The 23002-nt window shown below is 57.7% G+C and overlaps 2 protein-coding genes across 3 annotated transcripts in view; one reads left to right on the top strand and one right to left on the bottom strand.

Moving 5' to 3' along the window:
* GPR179 (G protein-coupled receptor 179) overlaps positions 1-9741 on the bottom strand; it is a 33764-nt gene extending 24023 nt beyond the window's left edge. The window contains exons 1-2 of the mRNA XM_075911231.1: positions 8320-9741; positions 571-679 (exon numbers count right to left, since the gene is read on the bottom strand). Of these exons, the coding sequence (XP_075767346.1) occupies positions 571-679; positions 8320-9173 (963 nt within the window). The 5' untranslated portion in view covers positions 9174-9741. The remainder of the gene's footprint in view (positions 1-570; positions 680-8319) is intronic.
* Positions 9742-18474: 8733 nt separating this feature from the next.
* Positions 18475-23002, top strand: part of SOCS7 (suppressor of cytokine signaling 7) — a 34347-nt gene continuing 29819 nt past the window's right edge. Inside the window, exon 1 of one of the 2 annotated variants that reach the window (XM_075911502.1) lies at positions 18475-19271. In XM_075911502.1, coding sequence (XP_075767617.1) covers positions 18577-19271 — 695 coding nt within the window. In that variant the 5' untranslated portion in view covers positions 18475-18576. The remainder of the gene's footprint in view (positions 19272-23002) is intronic. The other variant, XM_014574111.3, reaches the window with a different exon arrangement.

Here is a 23002-nt window from a genome sequence, read left to right as displayed (position 1 = left end):
CTTCTTGCGCCAGAAATACGCAAACGAGGCTCAGTGTGGAATATTGCCGAGCCTCATTTGCATACCTAATGAGCCGCCATTTTGCGGAAGAGGCTCTTGCGCCAGAAATATGCAAACGAGGCTAAGCGTGGAATATTACCGAGCCTCGTTTGCATTCCTAATGAGCCGCCATTTTGCGGAAGAGGCTCTTGCGCCAGAAATATGCAAATGAGGCTAAGCGTGGAGGCTTTTCTCGTGGCCCCTTCTTGCGCGAGAAAAGCCCTCTTGCGCAGTGCCGCTACGCCAATTATTTTCAGGAAGAACGGCGTTGCGCAAGAGGGCTTTTCTCGCGCAAGAAGGGGCAGTGGAGACAACTCCTCCTGGCGCAAGAGCCTCTTCTGCAAAAATGGTGGCTCATTAGGTATGCAAATGAGGCTCAGCGATATTCCACGCGTAGCCTCATTAGCATACTTCTCGCACAAGAAGCCGCGAGTGTAGACATAGCCCGAGAGGCGGAGGGGCAGACCAGCTGCTGAGCGGAGCCGGGCCGGCAGGGGAGTGGGCCGCACGAGGCGGCGGGGCCCCCTTTACCTGCGTACTGTTGAGATCACACTGGTGCGTGGCGGTGAACCACCCCGGGCTGCTGGCGCACGGATTGATTTCCACGTCCTGCAGCTTGACGTCCATCCTCACCACGCCCCTGCAAGAGAAGAGCACGGGCTGGGGGCAGGGGCCGGGCAGTTGAGCCTTCCCCTTCCCCTCTCGCCTCCCGTGGGAGTGGGCCGTGGCGCTAAGGGGCACACAGAGACCGGTCCAGGCTCATGCTGCATCCACGGCCCTCCCTGAATTCCCCCTCACCCCCCCCCCCCCCCCCAGCTGCAGCAGGCCAGGAAAGCCACAGGACTGAGGCTGTTCTGTTTGTGGAAGCTCTGTGCTCGGCCAGGGGGCTGGGACCCGGCGGAAAGCGGCTGGTTGTCCATGCAGGGGTCGGTGTGACGGGGTGCGCATACCCCACATGGTAGCAGGGGGGCTTAAGACCTGATGGGCGGAGGAAGTCCCGCCCCCTCGCCCGGACTGGGCATGCTCCGGATGCTGGGGCAGTATAAAAGGCAGCAGAGCCGCTCAGTCTGGGCTGGCCAGTGAAGGAGAAGGACCTTCTGCCGGAGCGCCAGCAGCCAGTGACTCAGACAGCAGGAACTGGAGCCCCAGGAGACAGCCGCGGTGTAACCCCTGCGGCATTCTAGGGAGAAGCTGCTGCCGGGGGGCTGGAAGACCCAGTGACTACGGGGGACGTGGACCCAGCCGAAGCGGTAGGAAGCGACCCAGGGAGGGTGCAGGAGCAGCCTCTCCCACCCGGGTATCCTCGGCATGTTTCGGCCGGATTCCCCACTGAGGGAGCGGAAGACCATTCTGCTGCTCACAGGGCCTTGGGTTGGGACCTGGTGAAGCAGGGTGGGCCCCGGACCCCCTACCAGGGGGCTTGCCCTAACCCTACTGACTCTGGTCCTTAGGCTGCACAGCCTTGAACCAAGGGCTGTATATAGACTCTGGCTATTAGGCCACACTGCTCTAAGCCAAGGACTGTCTTGAGACGAGGAAAAACCATTTCCCTAGGCGGCGGCGGGGGGGGGGGGAGCTCTGGGATGGGTTCCCTAGGGAGGGGGTGGAATCTCCATCCCTAGAGGTGTTTAAGTCTCGGCTTGACAAAGCCCTGGCTGGGTTGATTTAGTTGGGTTGGTCCTGCCTTGGGCAGGGGCTGGACTTGATGACTCCTGAGGTCTCCTCCAGCTCTGAGATTCTATGACTCTGGCTGGTAGGACACACTGCCTTGAGCTAGTCGCTACAGACTCATAGACTTTAAGGTCAGAAGGGACCATCATGATCTAGTCTGACCCCCTGCACAGTGCAGGCCACAGAATCTCCCCCACCCCCTCCTAGAATAATCCTCTCACCTAGATCTCAGATATTGAAGCCTTCAAATAATTTGAAGACCCCAAGATGCAGAGAATCCTCCAGCTGTGATCTGTGCCCCATGCTACAGAGAAAGGCGAAAAACCTCCAGGGCCTCTGCCAATCTACCCTGGAGGAAAATTCCTTCCTGACCCCAAATATGGCGATTAGCTAAACCCTGAGCACGTGGGCAAGACTCACCAGCCAGACACCCAGACTTTCGGAGTTACCCCGAGTTAGGGGCTATTGAGTGACTTTCGGCCGGTGGTCTGTACTGCCCTGTGTGCTGGGCTGCTTATGGACTCGGGGTCACCCTGAGAGAAGGGAAGATGTGTGGAGACGTCCCACTCTGGAAGAGACTCACACTTGTGACGGACAATGCCCACAAAACAGATATTAGACAGGATCACAAAGAAAAAACAGTTTCTTGCCATTTCAACCAGAAAGGACACTGTCTCAATGACTTAATTACCTGCATCCTGCTTCAAAAGCCTTTTAAAACTGCACTTGAAAGGGAATCCTCTGAACTGTTATTCATGCTAAAATTCGACACTTTGCGCGGGGGTCTTAACAAAGACTCTAGTTACCTTACCCATTACAAAGATAGCTTCCCCAATTATCACCTCTAATACCATTAGCTCACAGACATTTACCTTCTCCCCCCCCCCCCTCCCGCATCCCCCTTCTGTTCTGAAATTTGATTTGTCCTTTTCATATGTGTTCTTTTTTTTAAATTGTATCCTTTGGTATATATGGCTGTGACTATTTTCTTCCACTATTTGATCTGAGGAAGTGGGTCTGGCCCACGAAAGCTCATCATCTAATAAACCATCTTGTTAGTCTTTAAAGTGCTACATAGTCCTGTATTTTTCTTGTGACGGGGAGTGCGTACACCCCCACAGTCGGCCACACGCTGCAGCAACTAGGAAGCTGCCAAGGTCCCCCCAGCTGCCGTGGAGCTCAGAGCGGGAAGGGAGGCTGCCTTCCATACGCGCCCCACGAACAACCCTTGGGCTCTGCCTAATGGCCACTCAGGCTCCCCATGGCACAGATATCTCGTCCGGCTTTCCCTACGGCCGCGGGAATCCAGGTTGTATTCCTGGCTCTGCTGCTAACGGGTTCCGTGACCTCAGGGCAGTCCTTTCCCCCTCTCTCGGCCTCGGTTCCCCCCTTCCTCTCCTTGTCTAGTCCAGCGAGCGCTTTGGGGCAGGGCTCGTCGCTCCTGGGTTTGTACAGCACCCTGCATGGTGAGACTCAGGTTTCCAGTGGGGCACTGAGTTGCTACTCCCATAGGAATGCCCGGCTGGAAGGGTTTGCAAGAGGTCATGCGGCCCAACCCCCCGGGCAGAGGCAGGACCAAGTCTCTCAGCAGGTGTTTGGTCAACCTGCCCTTAAAAAGCCGGCAACGAGGGAGACTCAACAGCTCCACGGAGCTCAACTAGCCTGCGAGTTAGAAAGGTTTTTCCCCAATAGGTAACCCCAGGGTCTGTCTCCACGGGGAGCGGTTGGTGATGAAAGTGCCGTCACCAGGCAAACGTCCCCAAAAGTGAAAACTCATCAGCGTGGTTTTCCTGCCTCGTCGACATTTCACGGCCACATGGCTGGCTCCCCTCTCGACAGACAGAGCAAAGCATTGTGGGGGAGCATCCCACAGGACAGTGTGGGGAGAAGGCAGAGCTGGTCCCTGCACTGCTTGGGATTCCCACCTAGCTCTGGGAGCGCTCTGTGCTGAGGAACATCAAAGCAGCATGGCAGCCTCTCCAGTCCTCCCCCTGCAGCAGCTGCTGGCCTGCTGCTGGGTTCCTAGCTGGGAAGAACAGGAGCATCCCGATGATTTGTTCTTTGTTTGTTCCCCAAATGGAGCAGCTCTCTCAGCTGCCAGAAACTTCCCCGAGCTTTGAAGGGGGAGGGACGCAGCCCGCAGGGCAGCAGAGATCCCAAAACACTGAGCACAGCCACCAGGGCAGGCATGGTGGGATAATGGCGGAAGCCAGTTCTCTCGACAAAACAAACAGCAGAGTCTACCCTGGCTCTGTGTCGCCAATGAAGGGAGGGGAAAGACAGAAATCTCTCGCAGGGCTGAAAATATTTTGTCGCCAAAACTGGGTGTCTTCCTGACAAGCTGCAGGGCCGCGTCAACGCTCTCGCTGTTCTGTCACCAAAAGGCAGGTTTGGGCCTGGGCACGGGCGGCGAGTTGTATCGGCTGCTGGGGCGTGTGTTCCGGGAACATTCAGAGCACAAGGGGGTCCAGCTCCACTAATGTTCGGGGTGGGGTCTCTCCCCTGGCCCCATCTGCCTCCCTCATAGTGTCTTCTAGTCCTGCCTGCTGTCCCCAGGCGATGTACAACGGGAGGAGAGCACTGACCCCCTGGCCCCCCCTCGGCGCCCTGCCCCAGACCAGAGCTCGCACCCTGCACCCAAACTCCTTCCAGATCCCGCACCCTTTCCTGCACCCCAACCCCCTGCCCCAGCCCCCACCCAAACACCTTCCCAGACCCTGCCCCCCAGACCCCTGCCCCAGCCCCCACCCAAACTCCTTTCCAGACCCTGCCCCCCTTCTGCACACAAACTCTCCAGAGTCTCCAGGTCGGGGGGTCTGCGGGGTGGGACTTGGACCCATTCCAGGCACCATCAAAAATCATCCAAGCCTGCCGCTAGCGAGCATGGAACTAACACGGCTAAGGATCCCGGGTCAAGGAGCCGTCCGGCCGGGTGCATTCCGGGAGGTGGGAGAGGAGAGAGAGGCAAAGGAAACAGACATTCGCACAAGTCACTTCTTTCTACCATGGTTCTTATAGACCCCGGCCTCTGTAGCTTCCTCTCCAATGCATCTGATGAAGTGGGTTTTACCCTTATGCCCTCATCCAGCTGCTAGTCTCTGAGCCCTGGTCGACACCAGGGAGTTCTTTCGAAAGAACTCCCCAGTTTTCGAAATAACAAGCAGAGCGGCCACACGACCAAGCCCGTCAGTTCGAAACAGCAACTCCAGCTTGTCACGAAGGACACCACTTGTGTCGGAATAACGGGCGGGGGACGTTCCTCCCCAGAGTCCTTCCTGGGGCTCAACCTCGAGGTAGCACGTCCACACTCTGCTTCCGGCCCATTTCGAGGCTCCCTGGCAGCGTGGACGCGTTAGTTCGAAAGAGTTATTTCGGGAGTTACTGTTGCGAAATAATTTCCTAGTGCACATGCCCTACGGTGCGACTGGACTCGGGGCTGATTTCGCAGGTACAGACGAAGACGGCCACCCCTCTGAGGCTTACAGGGAGAGAAAGAGCGCGGCGGGGTGCAGGGGTTGGATCGACCAAAAACCAGATGGATCTTGACGGCCCGACGTTGCCGCACCAATTAGATCTACTGAGAAGCCACCTGTTACTCGTCTGTGTTTGACCCGTTTTTCATGCCCGGGATGAAAGCAGCCACCTTCCCTGTGGCCAGTGGCCTCCCCTTGTCACTGGCCGAGTGGAGCTGCTTGTCTTGCAAACAAACCCAGAGAGGCAGGCGACGTGGGCAGCGGCAGGCCGGGTCCCCGGGCCAGGAGCCAGCTGGCTTGGTGGGCTCCCCGAGCGTGCTGCCTCCCTGCGAGCCGGGAGAAGAGCTTTAGGGCTTACTGACTGCTCAGCTGTAGGCGCGTCTTGGCACAGCTGTTCCCCGGAGTGACTCCGGCAGCCCCAGCCCCCTCTCGATTCAGATCTCCTGCCTTGGGGGGCAGCCAGGCGCATAGAGGGGGAGGTCAGTGGTGGGGGGTAGAGACACAGCCTGGGTTAGGGCAAAGTGCAGGCCCCATCAGCGCCATAATCTGTCTGGCCTGTCACAGCTAGTGTGGCACGCAGGACGCCTGACCCCCCTTTTAATGGTAACCCCACTTCACTGTAGCCGAGTTTCCGAAGGGAACCCTGCCAGGGTTCGACTGATCCGGCAAGGCGCCGGGCAGGCGCTGGACCCCCTGTGGCAGCAAGGCCCCCATTTACCTTCCAGTAAAAAAATATCACATGAAAACAAAATGAAGCCCCCCCCCCACCCCAGTCCTCCCCCAACCAACCCCGCGGGTGGTCTTAGGAAAACAAAACTCCGTAGAAATGGCTCCCTTCGTTTCTGCTCACTTCCAGGGAGAATAGCGCTTGGTTTGCTTTTCCGAAGGGGTGTCGGAGTGGGGAGGGGGAGTATTTCCTGGCAAAATTTGTAACCTAAACACTGGAGCCTGATGAGATAGATTAGATATTGGGGTGCGTATGGTGTGGATGAATGGGGTGTATGGGGATAGATAGACAACAGACAGATGGGGTGTATGGTGATAGATAGACAGACGGTGCATAGGGGTAGACAGACAGACAGAGGTGGTGTATAGGGACAGACAGACAGACAGATAGATGGGGTGTATGGTGATAGATAGACAGACAGACGGTGCAGAGGGACAGACAGACAGAGGCGGTGTATAAGGACAGACAGACAGATAGATGGGGTGTATGGTGATAGATAGACAGACGGTGCATAGGGATAGACAGACAGAGGCGGTGTATAAGGACAGACAGACAGACAGATGGGGTGTATGGAGATAGATAGAAGGAGTGTATGGGGCCAAATCACCCTTTGATCTCCAGGTCTGGGCTGCAGCGTGGAAACACCGGGGCAGAATCCAGTGGATCCGGGTTCTTCTGGGCGGACTTTCTCATTTGGGCAGGTAAGCGAGCCCAGCCAGCCCTGGCAAGGCGGCATTAACCCCGTGGGGTGCTCACAGGCCGGGACGCTCACAGGGAAGTCAGGGGGCTCCCCCATGTTTCCGTCCATCCCTGGCCAGGTTTGGGGGCTGAAACTAGCTTCGGGCCGCCCCCTGTGGGATTCTGGGCAAAGGAGGCCGGTGGGGGGAGTCAGGGGGCATCGGGCAGGGACACCCAGGGGCGCTCGGGGGCGGGCCCCGAGCACAGGAGCTGCTGGCGGGAAGCGTGGAGCCGCCAGTGCAGACGGTGGGAGCAGCCCCGAGTGCACAGGAGGCCTGGAGTCTGGCAGGAGCGGGGGGTTCCCTGCCATCGGACAGCGCTGCGCCGGGAGGGGAGGGCGGAGGTGGGCGACAGGGCTCCCCTGCTCCACCTCTGTCAGTGACTCATCCGCCCTCCCCCCAGTGCAGTAACCGCTCGAGCTATGACCAGGCCAGAGCTTGCCAGTCTGCTGCGGTTCCCCCTCCCCCCCGAACACCTGGGGGCAGGTCGGCCAGCGCCCAGCCCGCCTCCCAGCCCCGCCCCCGGGGCTGGCAAACCCGGCAAGGGGGAGGAAGGATGTGGGGGAGACCCCGAGGGGCGTATGCCAGGCACCCGGCCGGTCTGCACTCCGAGGGGTGAGAGGGGAGCCCCAGAGCACCACCCCCAGGGCTGACGGGCCCCTTGGCAGCGCTGTGCCATGGCGTAGGCGGGGTGGGGAAATTCCTGCAGCTCCGCGCCTCTGAGTGGGGGAGATGGGGGAACCCTGTCAGTGCAGATCCCAAGGGTGTGTTAGGTGGGGGAATCCCCCAGCTCCGCACCCCACGGCGGGGTATGTTAGATCAGGGGATCCCTAGCTCTGCACCCCACAGTGGGGTGTGTTAGATCAGGGGATACCCAGCTCTGCACCCCACAGTGGGGGAACCCTGTCAGTGCAGATCCCAAGGGTGTGTTAGGTGGGGGAATCCCCCAGCTCCGCACCCCACGGCGGGGTATGTTAGATCAGGGGATCCCTAGCTCTGCACCCCACAGTGGGGTGTGTTAGATCAGGGGATCCCCAGCTCTGCACCCCACAGTGGGGGAACCCTGTTAGTGCAGATCCCAAGGGTGTGTTAGGTGGGGGAATCCCCCAGCTCCGCACCCCACAGTGGGGTATGTTAGATCAGGGGATCCCGAGCTCCGCACCCCACATTGGGGTATTTTGAGGTGAGAGATCCCTCAGTCTGGCACCCAGGGTGGGATATTAGGTGGGGGAATTCCCCAATTCAGCACCCTAGGGTGGGGATAAGTTAGGCGAGGGAATCACCAGCCTTGTATCCCAGGGATGCACTAGGTGGGGAATCCCCCAGTTTGGCACCCTAAGGTGGGGTATTTTGGGGGTTGGATCCCCAGTTCTGCACCCGGAGGCGGAGCTGGTTGAGGGGATTCCCCAGCCTGGCATCCAAGGGAGCTTGTTTGTTGGGAGTACCCCCATTGCAACACCCCAGGAGGCCTAGGAGATGGGGATTCCCCCAGCTGTGCCGTAGGGGGTGGGTGGGGGGAATCCGGGAATTGAGACAAGAGAATCCACCCGCCCCCGCACTGGAACAGGGGGGCAGAGAGCTCTTCACGCTGCTTCCCCGGCACGCCCCCCATCCCCCACAACTCCCACCACAGCCCCGCCCCTTGCCTCTCCCAGGCCCCGCCCCTGCTCACTTGAACTCAGGGCTCAGGTCCGGCTTCAGCCCATAGAAGGCGGAGGAGAGGGCCACCATCCAGCTGGGCAGGAACTTGCTGTCCTGGCACTCCAGGAAGGGCGGCGACCACCGGACGTGGCTGGCGTCCATCACGTAGCTGTCGCCCCGGTGCCACTTGGGCGTGTGCAGGCTCTTGAGGTCGTTGACAAGGACTCGCTTGCGCAGGGAGAGGCCCGGCGGGGCCAGCGGGCCGGGGAACCCCTGGCCCTCCCCACTCCCGTTGCGTGGGCCTTCGGCCGACAGCTCCTGCAGCAAGATCTCGTTGTTCTCCTTGGAGGCCTGGAGCACCAGCTGGGGCTTGGCAGAGGCCGGGTGGGCGTGGAAGGTCAGCACGGCCCGGTAGACTTGGGGATCCCCTTCCACCAGGCTCCGCACCAGGGCGTGGTACCACTCCGTGTCCTCCTTGACGCTCGACTCCCGGATGTCGTTGGTCTGGAAGAGCATGTTGAGGAAGTTGGTGGCGTGGCTCAGGGCCTCGGTGGCCCCCCGCAGGGTGGCCCGCAGGCTCGGCGGGGGGCCGGCGGCCCCGCCCGGGGCCGGCGCCTCGAAGCGGCGGCTGCAGTTGGCTTGGGAGAGCCGCCCCACGTCCCCCGAGTACAAGAACGTCAACGCGGCCTCCGAGCCCTCCGGGTCCACCTTGTCCAGGTCCGGGGTGGGCCCCCAGGAGGACGTGGAGGAGGACGGAGAAGCCCATTCCTTCGCCTTGGGTGTCCTGGCCTTGGGGGGAGGGGACTTCTGTGGCTGGAAGATCCCCGTGCCCCACGCCAGCTCCATCTGGAAACCCCAGAGCAGAGGCCACAACCAGCCCCCCATGGCTGGGCGAAGGGGATCAGCGGCGCGGCCACCCCGCAGCCCTGCCGCTGGCTTGGCTCATTTCAGCAGCAGCAGAAGCCGGGACCCCCCCCCCCCCCGAGGCCAAACGGGGTTGCCTCGGGGGATCCTTAGGAGGAGGGGGGACAAGGCGCAGCGGGGCCCATGGCGGGGCGATTCACGCGTCTCTGCGCTGCCAGAAATACGCAGGACTCTCCCTCTCGCGCTCACTTTCTCCCCCCCCCCCCCCACTTTGCTGGCGACGGTGTGGACGTCACCGGCTCCGAAATGTGTCCATCTGCCGGCGCGGCCCCCCCGGCCCGTGCACGCCCGGCCCTAATGCGGAGGCTTTGGAATCTCCAGCCCCCGGCCCCAGCGCGCGCGGCCCGCTGATGCTCCGAATGGAGCGATGCGCCCAGGGGGGGAGGGGCTGGCGGCCACGCGCCCTCCCGCTCCATTGAGAGATCTGGGGCTGGCGCTGATGCAAGCGGAGCCTGGATGGGGCGCCATGGCAACCGAGCCCGGGCGCGCGGCGCCCCCGCCCCGCGGTCCCATTCATCAGCTGCGCGCGCCCGGGGGAGGTCGCGGGCGGGGATTCACCCTCGCGGCGCCCCCAGCGCTGGGGGTCCAGCCGGGTTGCGCCGCTCGTGTACTGCGGCGGCCAGTGTCCCCGTGCGGGGCGTCGGACCCCGGCAGCGTGTCGGGGGCGGAGGAGAGAGGGAGGCAAAGGGAAAGGGGGCCCGCAGGGAAGAGAGGTGGTGTCAGCGGGGCAGAAACATGGGGGGCAGATGCACAGGGATGGAGGTGGGGGAGCAGTTGCTCAGATACTGGGGGGGGGGGCAGACGCACAGGGGACGGAGATGGGGGGAGCAGATGCACAGGGGATGGAGACATGGGGGGCAGATGCACAAGGGACAGAGATGGGGGGAGCAGATGCACAGGGGATGGAGACATGGGGGGCAGATGCACAGAGACACGGGGGAGCAGATGCACAGGGGACAGAGATGGGGGAGCAGTTGCACAGATATTGGGGGGCAGATGCACAGGGGACGGAGATGGGGAGGGGGAGAGTAGATGCACAGGGGACGGAGACATGGGGGGCAGATGCACAGGGGACGGAGACGGGGAGGGGGAGAGTAGATGCACAGGAGACGGGGAGGGGGAGAGTAGATGCACAGGGGATGGAAACATGGGGGCAGATGCACAGGGGACAGAGATGGGGGAGCAGTTGCACAGATACTGGGGGGCAGATGCACAGGGGACGGAGACATGGGGGGCAGATGCACAGAGACATGGGGGCAGATGCACAGGGGACGGAGATGGGGAGGGGGAGAGTAGATGCACAGGGGACGGAGACGGGGAGGGGGAGAGCAGATGCACAGGGGACAGAGACATGGGGGCAGATGCACAGGGAACCGAGTGGAAGAGAATGAAAAAGGGGATGAACAAGAGAAAGAGTGAGCGGGAGACGAGTGGGAGACAAACGAGGCAAGGCCTTGGCTGCCCCCTGCCCTGCTGGAAGTGGATCCGTCATACCCAGCATCTGACCCAGGTGGATGCGGCTGAACATCCCTCATAAGAGACCCCCGCCCCTCCCGCCACCCACCCTTCAGGGCTCTGCCTGGCCAGTCTGCTGCCTCCCCGGTGCGTGGGGGGCTTGTGTCTCCAGAGGGCGCTGTGGCACCACGAGTCCCCTTTCCTCTCAACCCCACAGTCCCACATTTCAACCCTGTCCCGAGCGTCCCGTTCTCAGCCCTTCGCCTCTGCCGCCGGGATGGGCTGGCATGCGCAGCCAGGACGCTCGCGCCGCTTTTGAGCGAGGCCAATTAACACCCCCCCCCCCCCCCCCGGGAGCATCAAAATCGCAGCGGTGCCGGGAGGGCAGGCTGGAAACTGCGCTGGCATCAAGGGACTTAGGAAGAAGCAGGGGAGAGAGCCTGACGCTGGAAGCCATCTCTGGAGCGGCCCTTCCTAGACCGGATTCACAGGGCAAGCGCTGTTGCAGCACAACCGAGAAAGCGCCTCCAAGATCACGCCCGTGGGGCTGGGCCTGGCTCCAACACAGGGACAGAGGCAGGGCCTGCCTGGAAGAGCTGACTGTCTAAACGGACAAGGGGCAGGAGCAGTGTAGAATGACTGTGCCCATTTTACAGAGGGGAAAACTGTCCAGCGCGACTAAGCCCCCCCAGCCAGGGTTGGGTATTGAAGAACTTGTCCTGTAATGGGAGGAGCCCCAAGCCACTTCTCTACAGCCATGCGGGTGGGGGTGGGGGGAGCCAAGAAGCAAACGCAACTCCTTAGCGTCAAAGCTTTCCTCTTTACCCCCTTCTGCAGCCCTCAAAGCTGAGAGCACAGCTGCCCAGCCCCTGCGTGAGCCCCTGTCTGACAGAGCATGGGGGCTGGTGAGATCATGGTGCAGGCTTGATCCTGCTGGTGCAGGGGCACAGAGGGGTCCCCCGAAGCGAGGGGAGCACACTGGACACGGGGCGATGCTGCCTCCTAGCAAGAGAGAGACCCTCAGAGGGAGCAAGTAGCTGCCCACGTGCCTCCTCCATATAAAGATGCTACTGCATCTCCCTGGTCAGTGCCCAGCGCCCACCTCCTGCTCACAGGGGCAGGGCAGGCTGTCTCGGGCGGCACCCCACGAGGCTGCCTATTTGCAGAAATTCCATGTGCATCGTGTGCTTGCCGAGGAGGCGGCTCCGTTGGGATTCCTTTTCCACGGAGGTGGGAAACAGATGTGCCCCAGGCCGCTTGATGAATCTGTACGTCTCCCTGTGGCACGGTGACACTGTGCACGCTCACAGGGCAGCAGTTCCATGTGTGGGAAGCATGGCCTAGTGGTTAAAGCCCAGGTGTGTAAAACCAATGAGCCCAGCTGGGTGACCTTGGGCAAGTCTTCATCCTCCCACCCTGTGCTTCAGTTTCGCTGCCTGTGAAATGGGAACACTCGAACTGGAAGGGACCTCAAGAGATCGAGTCCAGTCCCCCGCCCTCACGGCAGGACCAAGCACCATCTAGGAGGTTATCCCTGACAGGTGTCTGTCTAACCTGCTCTTCAATATCTCCAGAGATGGAGATTCCACAACCTCCCCAGTGCTGAACCCCCTTGACAGGTAGGAAGTTTTTCCTAATGTCCAATCTAAACCTCCCTTGCTGCAATTTAAGCCCATTGCTTCTTGTCCTGTCCTCAGAGGCCAAGGAGAATAATTTTTCTCTCTCACCTTTTTATAACATCCTTTTAGGAAGTGTCTATACAGCAGGGCTCAACACGAAATAAGCGACGCAAATGGAGCTCCGTCAATTGCATAGCTTATTTCGAAATTGGGAGCAGCTACACAGCACTTATTTCGAATCAGAGCACTCTTCCTCTGACTTCCCTCATTCCTCGTACAATGAGGGTTACAGGCGTCGTAATAAGCAGTCCTCCAGCTTGACAGTATTTCAACATTATTTCGAAACATCAGCCTGCTGTGTAGACGCACTCAGTTATTTCGAAATAACGTTGCTCTCTAGACGTACCCTCCAGTACTTGAAAGCTGCTATCATACCCCCTCTCATTCCTTTTTCTAAACTAAACAAGCCCAATTCTTTCAATCTTCCCTCCCAGCTCATGTTTTCTAGGCCTTTAATCATTTTTATTCCTTGTCTCTGGACCCTCTCCAATTTCTCCACATCTTTCCTGAAATGTGGTACCCAGAACTGGACACCACCCTCCAGCTGAGGAGTGTCATGTTTCTGACCAATGTGGCCTCCGCTGATTCAACCTGGCAAACAGGGCAGAGGATCTGTCTAGGGGGAGCTGACCCAACCCTGAAAAATCCAGGGCCATCTGGGGGGTTTTGGAAAAGCTCTCCCTCTTTGCTTCTGTTTCACACCCTCCTTCGCGGCATTCTCAGGGAGCCCCCCTTAATCCTTCTCCCCATACCGCAACTGCGCTGAGCCAGGCCCTTTCGAGTGCCAACCGTAAGCCAGCTGGCAATCAATGGCACTGCTGGGGCTCGCTTCTAGCATCTTTTAAAAGGATCTGGGAAGCTGCATGCCTCCTCCCACCCCGTTCAGCTTAACTCCTTCCAAATGCAGCTCTTGCATTCCATCCACTTCCCGCAAATCACCTTAATGATGTGAAAGTGAATTGCTTTATCCTTTCCATTACCCCACCGCACTGGGCTGAGAGCTTTGTTTGTCCATTAAGCCCCATTTCTGCGAAGCTCAACATTATTACATTCAAATACTTGTTTTGCAGCAGCACTTTGGTGCATCTTTTGCAGGAAACTCTTAAGGGACCGGCCCTTTTTCTCTTTGCTTTCATGCAATCTGCTACCTACCACACGCACACAAGTAGCTTCACCTTGTGGAGGAGGCAGGTAGTGCAGCTTGGGTCAATAGCAGGTTTGAACCTACTACCTTCAGCACCAGTTTCTGGTGGCTGAGCTAAAGCAATAGCTCCTGTTATCGGATCATGGTAACAGTGTCATGACTAGGTACTACAAAGGAGAGTCTGGCTTGCGAGGAAAGGGTTAAGCTAATTTGGAGATGCACCTGAGGGAGGGGGCTTTGGGCATTCAGCCAATGAAATGCAGATAAGGAATTTCAAGAGAGAGAGGGTGGGGAGGTTCCTTTGTTCTGGAGCAAGTAGCAGTTTTCCCCCAGATAGCAGGAGAGATGGATGGTCCCAGGAACAAACTCCTTGAAATGTGTAAGTAGAAAAAAGTTTAGATAGTTCATCAGGTTTTGAGTCTTTTCCTTGTGGGGGGGAGGGGGAGTTGGAAATCATGTTTGAGGTGGTTAGCTGTTATTCTTTTGTAACTAATGATTACAGCCCAGGGATTCTCCCCGAGTCTATTTCAATCCATGGCTTTTAACACCCAGTCATTTGCTCAACAGTAGTCTTGTTTTAATAATAAAAGTGTTTTCTTTTGTTTTGGTTAACTGGTATTAGTTGATTTTTGTGTCCTTAAACCTACCTACCTAAGTGAAACCACGTTACCCAAGAGAAGTAGAGCCCCGTTGTTCTCTGTGGATTATCCCTGTTTGTTTTCCCAACTCTAAGCAAAATGGAGGTTGGGGGAAGTGAGAGAGAACTTTGCCTCAGGGAAGGGATTCCAAGTGGTCTCTTCCCTGTAAGAAGAGTTATTTCTTTTTATTTCTTTTTTTTTTATTCAAATTGACACTTGGTGCTGGCAGCAATTTTTTTTCTTGGAGCTCAGGGAAACTGAGACTGGACAAGTTTGTCTATAGGAGTTACAGAGACAGGTTCTTACAGTTTATTTGGCTAGCCAGCCCCCATATCTACACTTGAAGTGCCAGGTTGGGAAACTGAGCTGTGACAAACAGTCTCGTCACTATCTGACCACCAGCTGGGACCCCCAGTTTTAGTATGGGACCACCTAGTGACAGGGCCTTGCACTGAGCCAGGCTTACCACCATAGACCAGGGGTCCCCAACTTTTTTCCTTGCACCCAGCCCATTTGGTCCATGCCCCTGCAGAGCCATGATTGGGAGCCAGGGCCAGGAGTGGAGTTGTTAGCAAAAATGTCATATTTTAGTACTGGTGTAAGAATATATAGCCTCTCCCCGACTTATGAACCAGTTACGGACCAAGCAATTGGTCGTAACTCAGTTTGTTCATACGTCAGACCCCATAGAGTTACCTGCGACCGCGCTGTTCGTAAGTGCAGATCGTGTTCATAACTTGGGGTCCGCCATTTACGACAGCTTCGGTTGTAAATGCGAACGGTCGTAAGTCGACCGTTCGCAACTCGGGGACCGGCTGTAAGGTGATGTACAGTGAGAGCTATATGCGTCTTTCACCGTTTCTCATGATTAGACAATGTCTGCGTTGTAAATTAAGTTGTGTCTTCTAGTAACTACGTGATCCTTTGATGAGTGGAGCAAGAGGCAGAGGGACCCAGAAAACCCCAAAATGTAAAGCAGAAAAAGAAGGGAGGGGGAGGAGAAAAGAAAAAAAAATGCTGTTAGCTACATTTTTTTTGTCTTCTCTCCTCCCACTCTCCCCTCTTTTTCTGCTTTAAATTTTTGGGCTTTCTGTGTCCCTCTGGGCCTCCTACTCAATATCTGTTGTCTGAAGATATGGGCTGTGCCCACGAAAGCTCATGGTACCCTCTATGTTTTTTAGTTAGTCTCTAAAGCTATGTCTACACCGCTGGCTTCTGCCAGCAGAGCGTATGCAAATGAAGCTCTAATTAGCATTTTGTTACACTTCATTTGCATAATCTATTCAAGCCATTTTTGTGCAAGGGGATTTTGCACAGAAACAAGCAGTGTGGACGTTTCCTTTTTGCACAAAAAACCTCTCCCAGAGAGGCAGAAGCATCTTGAGCAAAAAGGAAACGTTCACGCTGCTTCTTTTTGCACAAAAACAACTGGACTAGATTATGCAAATGAAGTGTGACAAAATGCTAATCAGTGCTTCATTTGCATACTCTCTGCCAGCAAAATCCGGCAGTGTAGACAAAGCCTTAGGCGCTACAGGACCATTCGGGTTGTTTTAGTTTTTTTCAGTTACAGACTAAGAGGGCCACCTCGCTGAAACTCAAAAAGACTGGAGAGACATGGAGATGTGAGCACACGAGGCTGAAGGAATTAGCAGAACAGCCCAGTCCTGGAGACAGGCCGACATTCCTCAAGATGAGACCAGAAACAAAAGATAAGGAAGCGTGACTGTAGACATCAAAGGATACACAAGGGAAACACCAAGAATAACATATCAGGGATTGCAGGTAGGGCTGGACTAAGGGGTGGGCGAGCCGGGCAGCTCCCCAGGGCACCAACCGATGGGGGGCTCCTGATGGAGGCTGTAAGGGGCGCACGGCGTCCCTTATAGCTGCCATCAGGCGCCACGCGCCCGGCTCCCGCAGTGCCGGCCCCCCCCCATCCCCGCAGAGCCGGCCAGCAGTGCCCTTCCCCCCATGGCTGCGGGGCCCTGCACGGCCAGGCGCTGCCCACCCCGGGCTGCATGCCAGTAGCGGTGGCCGGTCCAGGCTGGGCAGCGCATGTGCCTAGGGACCCATGCACCCTAGGGCCTGGGGTGCCAAAATGGCTCGGGCCGGCCCTGATTGCAGGACGACACTGCAAACCCCACAGAGTCCAAGGGGATCTCACAAGCATCAAATGGGGGGCTCTGGGCTCAGTCCTGCAAGCCAAGCCTCAGAGAAGCCTCGAATTCTGATGGACAAACCCCGACTCCTCACTCAGTCAGTCTCGCCTGGCCAATAAGACTGATTTCAGCCATGACAGACTGGTCAGCAGGGAGGGGTGTGTGTCTGTCTGTCTGTCCGCCCGCCTTTCCCCCTGGAAGAATCCAGAGTTCTTCTCATAAGCACAACAGAGCTCTGTCCAGGAATGGAACCAGGCGTGGCAGCGGTTGGCGCTAGGACTAGGAGTGGTGGGACGTGGGCTCACTGTTGGGGGCAGGAGGTGGGGGCCACAGCAGGGAAGAGAGCCGTGGCTGGGAGGGGACCACGGCCAGAGCTGCAGCTGGGGCCGTGGCTGGGACAGCAAGGCTGTCGTTGGACCACGGCCATGAGCCAGCTGGGGGTAGAACAGGGCTGAATGGCAAATCCCTCCCTACACCCCCAGTTGGATCTGTCCCAGGCTCTGCCACCCCCTCCACGTTCCTCCACGACCCGCCCCCAGGAGGTGCCACACAGTTGGGGGGCCACTGCGCTAGGTGCTGTACAAACCCATTGCAAAGGCCGACTCCGTCCCAGACGCCTTTCACAGCCTCGCCAGAGGAGGCACAGAGAAGTAACGCACTTAAACCAAGCTCAAAGGCAGAGCAGGGATGAGACCCCCGAAGCCCCTGAGTTCAAGTGCAGTGCCGTCGCTCCAGCGCTCGCAACATTGAGCTGTGCAGGGTCTGAACCTCAGCAGGTCTTGACGAAGGCCTCTCTTTTCAGCCACAGCGAATGCATTTGGGGCTGCCTGTGTAGGAAACCAGAGACATGGGGCTGAGAAGGTAGGTGGACTATGTATAGTCAGGGATTTAGGCCCACCCAGAGCTAATTGTCATTCCTGGGCCTATCCTCCATGAATTTAGACTTTTTTGGACCCTTGTTGTGAGCAGGGATGAGAGATGGGAATGGGGGGGGGGATTTACACCCCGATCCTGCAAAAGGTCTAGAGGATGCTTGGTGCTGCCGTACGGGCAAGGGACTGGACTCGATGACCTCTCGAAGTCCCTTCCAGTCCTAGAATTCTATGAAATGGATCCCCAGTGACTGAGGCCGCCTTGAGCTGCCTCCGCAGAACAACTTGCAACACTGGGGACCCAAGGCCATAGCGGGGCGGGGAAGAGGGTTGCTGGAAAAGGAACTCTAAAGGGGCATGGCCAGTTCATAATCTGTATCTCGTGAACATGGCTCGAGTGGAAGCAAATGGTGCTGGGGACAGTGGGAGCTCAGACACCGCCATGACGGGCTGGATGTCCAAAGCCAGGCCCGGGCTTCCGCAAGCACCTGAAGACTTGACACGCCCTGCTAGAGACATGGCAAAAGGGCCTGGTTTACAGCAAGTGCTGAGCCCGGGCCCCCAGTGCTGCGACTCCGGCTGCAGAATCTTGGTCCAGGAGAACGGGGATGGGAAACGGTCACCGTGGCGACGGGGAGGTAGATGTGATGGGGCTGCTTATCTTGTAGCTTTAAAAACCAGACCTTGGGGCCACCCTTGACTTGCTCTGTCCCCAGGTTTTGTTTTTGCCAGGGATGGGAGGGGGGTGAGGACTGGGCACGGAGGGGGAGCAATCAAGGGAAATCAGAGGGTGGGCACCCCCCCCCCTCACAGGGCATCAGGGAAGGGCAGGCAGAGCTGGGAGACTGGTGGGGAAGGGGGTGCAGGGAGGGGGGGGCGGGTGAGGGCGCCCCATTTAGCAACCACAATTTTGGCACATGGGGGTCCCCCCACCCCCCAGCGCTGCCACCTGAGGGCAGAGCCTGGGGCTGGCAGTGGGGGAGGGGAGGAAAGGCGGGATGGGAGGGGCTTATGACAGAAGGGGCGTGGCTTAGGATGGGTAGGGGCGTGGCCTATCTGACAGAGGGAACTACAAGGCGGGTCAAGGCGAGGATGGAATGGGGTGGGGCCTATTGTGGGGGGGGTGACGTCGCGCGAGGGACGCACGGAAGGGGTGTGGCCCGTGGGACAGGGCGCTGACGTCGCGCGAGGGACGCACGGAAGGGGTGTGGCGTCTTGGAGGTGGGTGAAGAGATGCCGACGCCACGGGCGAGATGTAAATGAGGGGGGGCGTGTCCGGCGCACGCGGGGGGTCGCGTCCGTGCCCTGCCGGAAGCGGAAGCGCGGGGGCGCGGCCGGAAGCGGAAGCGCGGGGGCGTGGCCGGCGGCGGGCGCCGCTGAGGGGAGCGAGCGGCGCCCGGGCCGGGCTGGCGGGATGCAGCGGGCCGAGCTGCGGGAGGGGGAGGCGGCGGCCTCGTACCGGGTGCTCAGCCGCCTGCTGGGCTACGGGGCCGGGCCGCAGGCGGGCGGCGGCCCCAAGGGCCCCGCCGAGGAGGGCGCGGCCGGCGGCTCCCGCCCGCCGCCGCAGCTCATGGTGTTCCGCAACGTGGGGCGGCCGGGCGGCGAGGCGGGGCCCGGCCCCTCGGAGCTGCTGTGCCCGCGGCACCGCTGCGCGCTGGAGCCCAAGGGGGAGCCGCGCTGGGGGGCGCTGTCGCCGGCCGGGCTGGAGCTGCAGCTGGCGGCGCTGGAGCTGCAGCGCGGCGTGGGCGCCAAGGGGCCCGGGCCCTGCCCCTGCCTGCTGCCCGCGCCGGCCGCCGAGGAGACCAGCGACGCGCTGCTGGTGCTGGAGGCGCTGGAGCCCGACGAGGCCGAGGAGGAGCCCGGCGGCCGGGCCCCGCCGCCTGCCGCCGCCGCCGCGCCGCCCGGGGGAGGGGGAGGCGGCGGCCCCGGCGCCAGGAAGGGCTCGCTCAAAATCCGCCTCAGCCGCTTCTTCCGCACCAAGAGCTGCAGCGGCGCCTCGGCCGGCGGGGAGCCCGCCGCGGGCAGGAGGCGCTCGGGGGAGCTGCCCGCCTCGGCCGGGAGCCTGAACGACGTGTCCAGCGCCAGGGGTCGGGAGCAGGACTCGGGCAGGTGAGGGGGTCGGGGGAGGGGCCCATGGGTGGTTAAGGAGCACTGGTGGGAAGTGGGTGCTGGGACAGCAAAGGGCTGGGCAGAGGATCCATCCTGTGGGAGAGACTGGGGCAGGACTAACTCAGGTGTGAGGCATGGGGCCTGTCTTTGCCCCTTCCCATGCTGTCAGCTTAGGGGGAGCAAGGGTTTGGTGGATACCCCCATTGCTTTCTTGATCTGAAGTCATGTAGGGGTGCACTATGCAAGGGTCTGAGTGGGCTTGTGGGTGCAGATGGGACAGAGTATGGGGGTGGCATGGCATGTGAGGAGCAACAGCCTGCACTCAGCTGAAGGGGGCAGGCGACATGCTGCCCTATGCTCTTGGTACAAGGGCTCAGAGAAGCTGTACTGGGGAGGTGTGTGTATGTCGGGGTATGTACCTTTCATACATAGGGTACATACGGGGAGGGAGAGGGATATAGAGACTGCATTATAGTGTGGGCTTTCAGTGTCTGGATGGGAGGTGGGTATGGGGGGTGGCAAGTGAATGGTGTGGTGTGGGTGGCAGAAAGATGGTTTAGTATATGTTCATGTGGAGGGGCATGGGGAACACTGCAGGGTACACTCCTGTCATTGACAGAAGAAGGTTGGTATGCATGTGCAACAGCATAGCTGCTCAGCTCTGTGGGCAGGCATGCCTCACAAGTGTGCTCTCAGCACAGAGCACCAAGGAGGGCATGGGTTATGTCTATCTGGCATGGTGCTTGTTGCTGGTCAGATGTTCAGTCCCTGCTCTGAGGGGATTTCAGGCATGTGACATGTAGGTGGAAGCAGGAATACACTCCTAGCAATGCTTTAGGAGCAGCATCTGGCAAGGAATAGCTGTTTTTAAATGTCATGGGGCCAGGCTTTGGGTTCAGACACAGACAGGAAAGAAACTCAGATACTTCTCCCATGGATTGTATTTTCCCACAGACAGCCCCACCTACAATCTGACTTAGTGAGGCACAATCTCCACTTGTTGATATACTTTGTAGTACCAGTTCTCGAAAACTTTCCATGGGTGATGTACCTGAGCGAATGAGTGACAGCTAATATCCAACTGTATGCTAAAACTTGCACATCTGAATCTCCGTTATTGCTGATTATATACTGTATGTATTGAGTGAACCTTAAGCAAAACTATTTTCTGTAGATAGTCCAGTTGTGACACCCAGATGTTCAGAAACTATATCTCAACCCATGTACTATAGTTCACTGTTTCTCAACCAGTGGTACGAGGACCCTTGGGGATGCTCGAGAGAAGTCTGGGGGGTACGTCAACACCACTGAAGTTTTGAGAACTGAATTTTTGTTCTAAATTTTACAGCACTGCTCTATTTTTGTACTTTTTACACCCCAAAATGTCATCGCCTGCCTGGCTATGATTAAGTTGTTTAAACAAATATGTTGCAGTGGTAAGAAAAAATGGTTTGTGTGCATGGCATGCTTGCAAAAAACTTGAGGGGGCTAGGCTGGCAGTGCTGAGACTGCATCCTATTGTGCTGGCCTAAGCTGTCTTATCTCTTTCCCACCTGTTCTTGTCTGTCTTGGATTGACTAGGTGGGTGAAGAACCTTTTATTGGGCCAACTTCTGTTGGTGACAGATGGGAGCTTTGAGCTATGCAGAGCTGCTCTTCAGGTCTAGGCAAGGTAGCCCAAGCATCACAATGAAGTGGAACCATGTTTAGAATAAGCACACATTTGAAGGGACCATTCAAAGTAGAGTGGCCCTTTAACATGTCCACAGCCATAGGATGCCAGCGAATCCCCTCTCTTTGTCCAAAAATTAGGAAGCCCCAGTGTCGCAATCTAAATCTTTTGACTAAATGGTGATGGGGTTCTGCTTTCTCTATCAGCAACCTGACTTGAGGGATTTGAACCCGTGTCTGACTTGTCGTGTCTTATTTCTGGGACGCTAAAGGCAGCTCCTCTCAGGAGCCATTGATGAAAGGGACTGTGGAGCTGACCATTGTTGCCTAAAGACCAGTCTGCGAGCTGTATGTTCTCCTAGGCCACTTCCAGTATGGCTTCAGCAGTACTGTTCAGTGCTATAGTAGGGTAGTCCCATGGGAGCGTTGCTTACCCAGTGAACTAACACCGCCCCCGTTAATAGGGAAACTGCTTCAGTGGGAGGAGTGAAGAATTTGGAGCTGCAGGGGGCTCATGTAGTGGTCTGTTCACTGCTCCCCATGTTACCATGTGGAGTTGGGAGCGGTGAGTCGCTGTATGCTTGTTTCCTAGGGCTGGGAAAGTAGAGGTGCCCTATTTGAGGGGAGGCAGAAAGTATCTTACTGGGATCTCAAGTGAGTTTCTGGTCATCCCAGGGGCAGCGTTTAATGGACTGTGGGAAAGTGTAGCTCTTGCCCAGGAGAATTGATTGGCCTAATCTCAGTCCTTTGGGAAGAGAAGGGCACAGGAAAGGGGTAGTTCAGGGCCAGGGAACCTTTTTTGCGTTGGGGGTTGTTGACCCACAGAAAAATCAGTTGGACAGAAAAATCAGTTGGACAGGGGAGCAGTGGGAGCTGGAGCACCAGTGGGGGCTCCCCAGTGTTTTTGTTGGGGGGGGGGGAGCCCTGAGTCTCGGGGGCCAGATCCAGGCAACTGCAGCCAGTGGGCCAAAAACGTGCCTTCACCTTGCTGGTGTAGGCTGGGGGACTGAAATTACTGGTTGTTTCTAAATAGGGGATGGCATGAGTTAACCCTGAGATCACCTCACCTAAACTTCTGAGCTAAATTGCAGAGTCAGCTTGTTACTGCTGAATGTTGGCCATGCGTTTGAACCTGAAGTGCTGTTAATGGACTCCTGGGATGAGTCTTGGTGGTTCTCTACATGGGGGTGTTGAAGCCGTTTTATACTGTGACTTACAAGCCCCATTTACCACAAATGGACCTTAGACGGGGGAGAGCTCCCATTTGCTTGTCATGGCACTGTTGTGCTAATGGAGTTGTGGTTTATTCACTCATTCCGGTTCTGGTCAGTAAGAACAAGGAAGTCTTTAGGATTTCCAAGAACTGAAGTCAAGGGGCATGAAATTAGCAAGGAGGTTTTAACAAACTTAGATCAGAAAGAACATACTGCTACTGGGGCTGTTGCTGTTTCCAGGGCTTACATGCGGAAGCATGGAATTCTGCTGCACACGTTAGATAGCATTCTAGCAAAGAGTAGTTCAAAGTGCTGAATGCAACTACTGCTGTAGCTCAGGGGCTCTTCTCTGCTGCCTCCAGCTTCACAATTTGGCCTCAGTTTCTGCTTAGATGGGAGCTTTCTTCATGGGGCTGTCTGTGAGAGGCACAGGGAAAAGAGCCCATCCCTGTGTGGTGTTCCAGGTCCCCTGCTTGCCAGGAGACTGCGTAGTAGCAGTGTCCATTGGTGGCTGGAGGGTGTTTGGCTTTACGTGGTCTCCTTCTAGCGGAGAAGAGTGGTGGAGGCCGGTGGGTTTGCTGCCCACGTCTGCAGCCTTCCATGTGCAATCTTTTCCGTGCTGATGTCAGAACAAGGAGAAAAGGCTTTCAAGGAACCATGTGCTGCTTGCCCACGTTTTCAGGAGCCGCTGTGCTATAGCAGTGGGACAGCTTCAGGGTCCTCACAGCTGCTTCTGCCCCCTATTTTGTTGGCTTAACCTCCCCTCTGGGGTTGTATTGGTGTCTTCTTCTCCCCAAGCTGCCTCTAAGTGCTGCTAAATGGGTAGGATTTCTAACATGCATGCTAG

This window comes from Pelodiscus sinensis, chromosome 29 (genome assembly GCF_049634645.1).
Source record: "Pelodiscus sinensis isolate JC-2024 chromosome 29, ASM4963464v1, whole genome shotgun sequence".
In the NCBI taxonomy this organism is placed as follows: domain Eukaryota; kingdom Metazoa; phylum Chordata; order Testudines; family Trionychidae; genus Pelodiscus; species Pelodiscus sinensis.
Note: the sequence above shows the minus strand (reverse complement) of the source record. Positions and strands in the feature narration are given on the sequence as shown.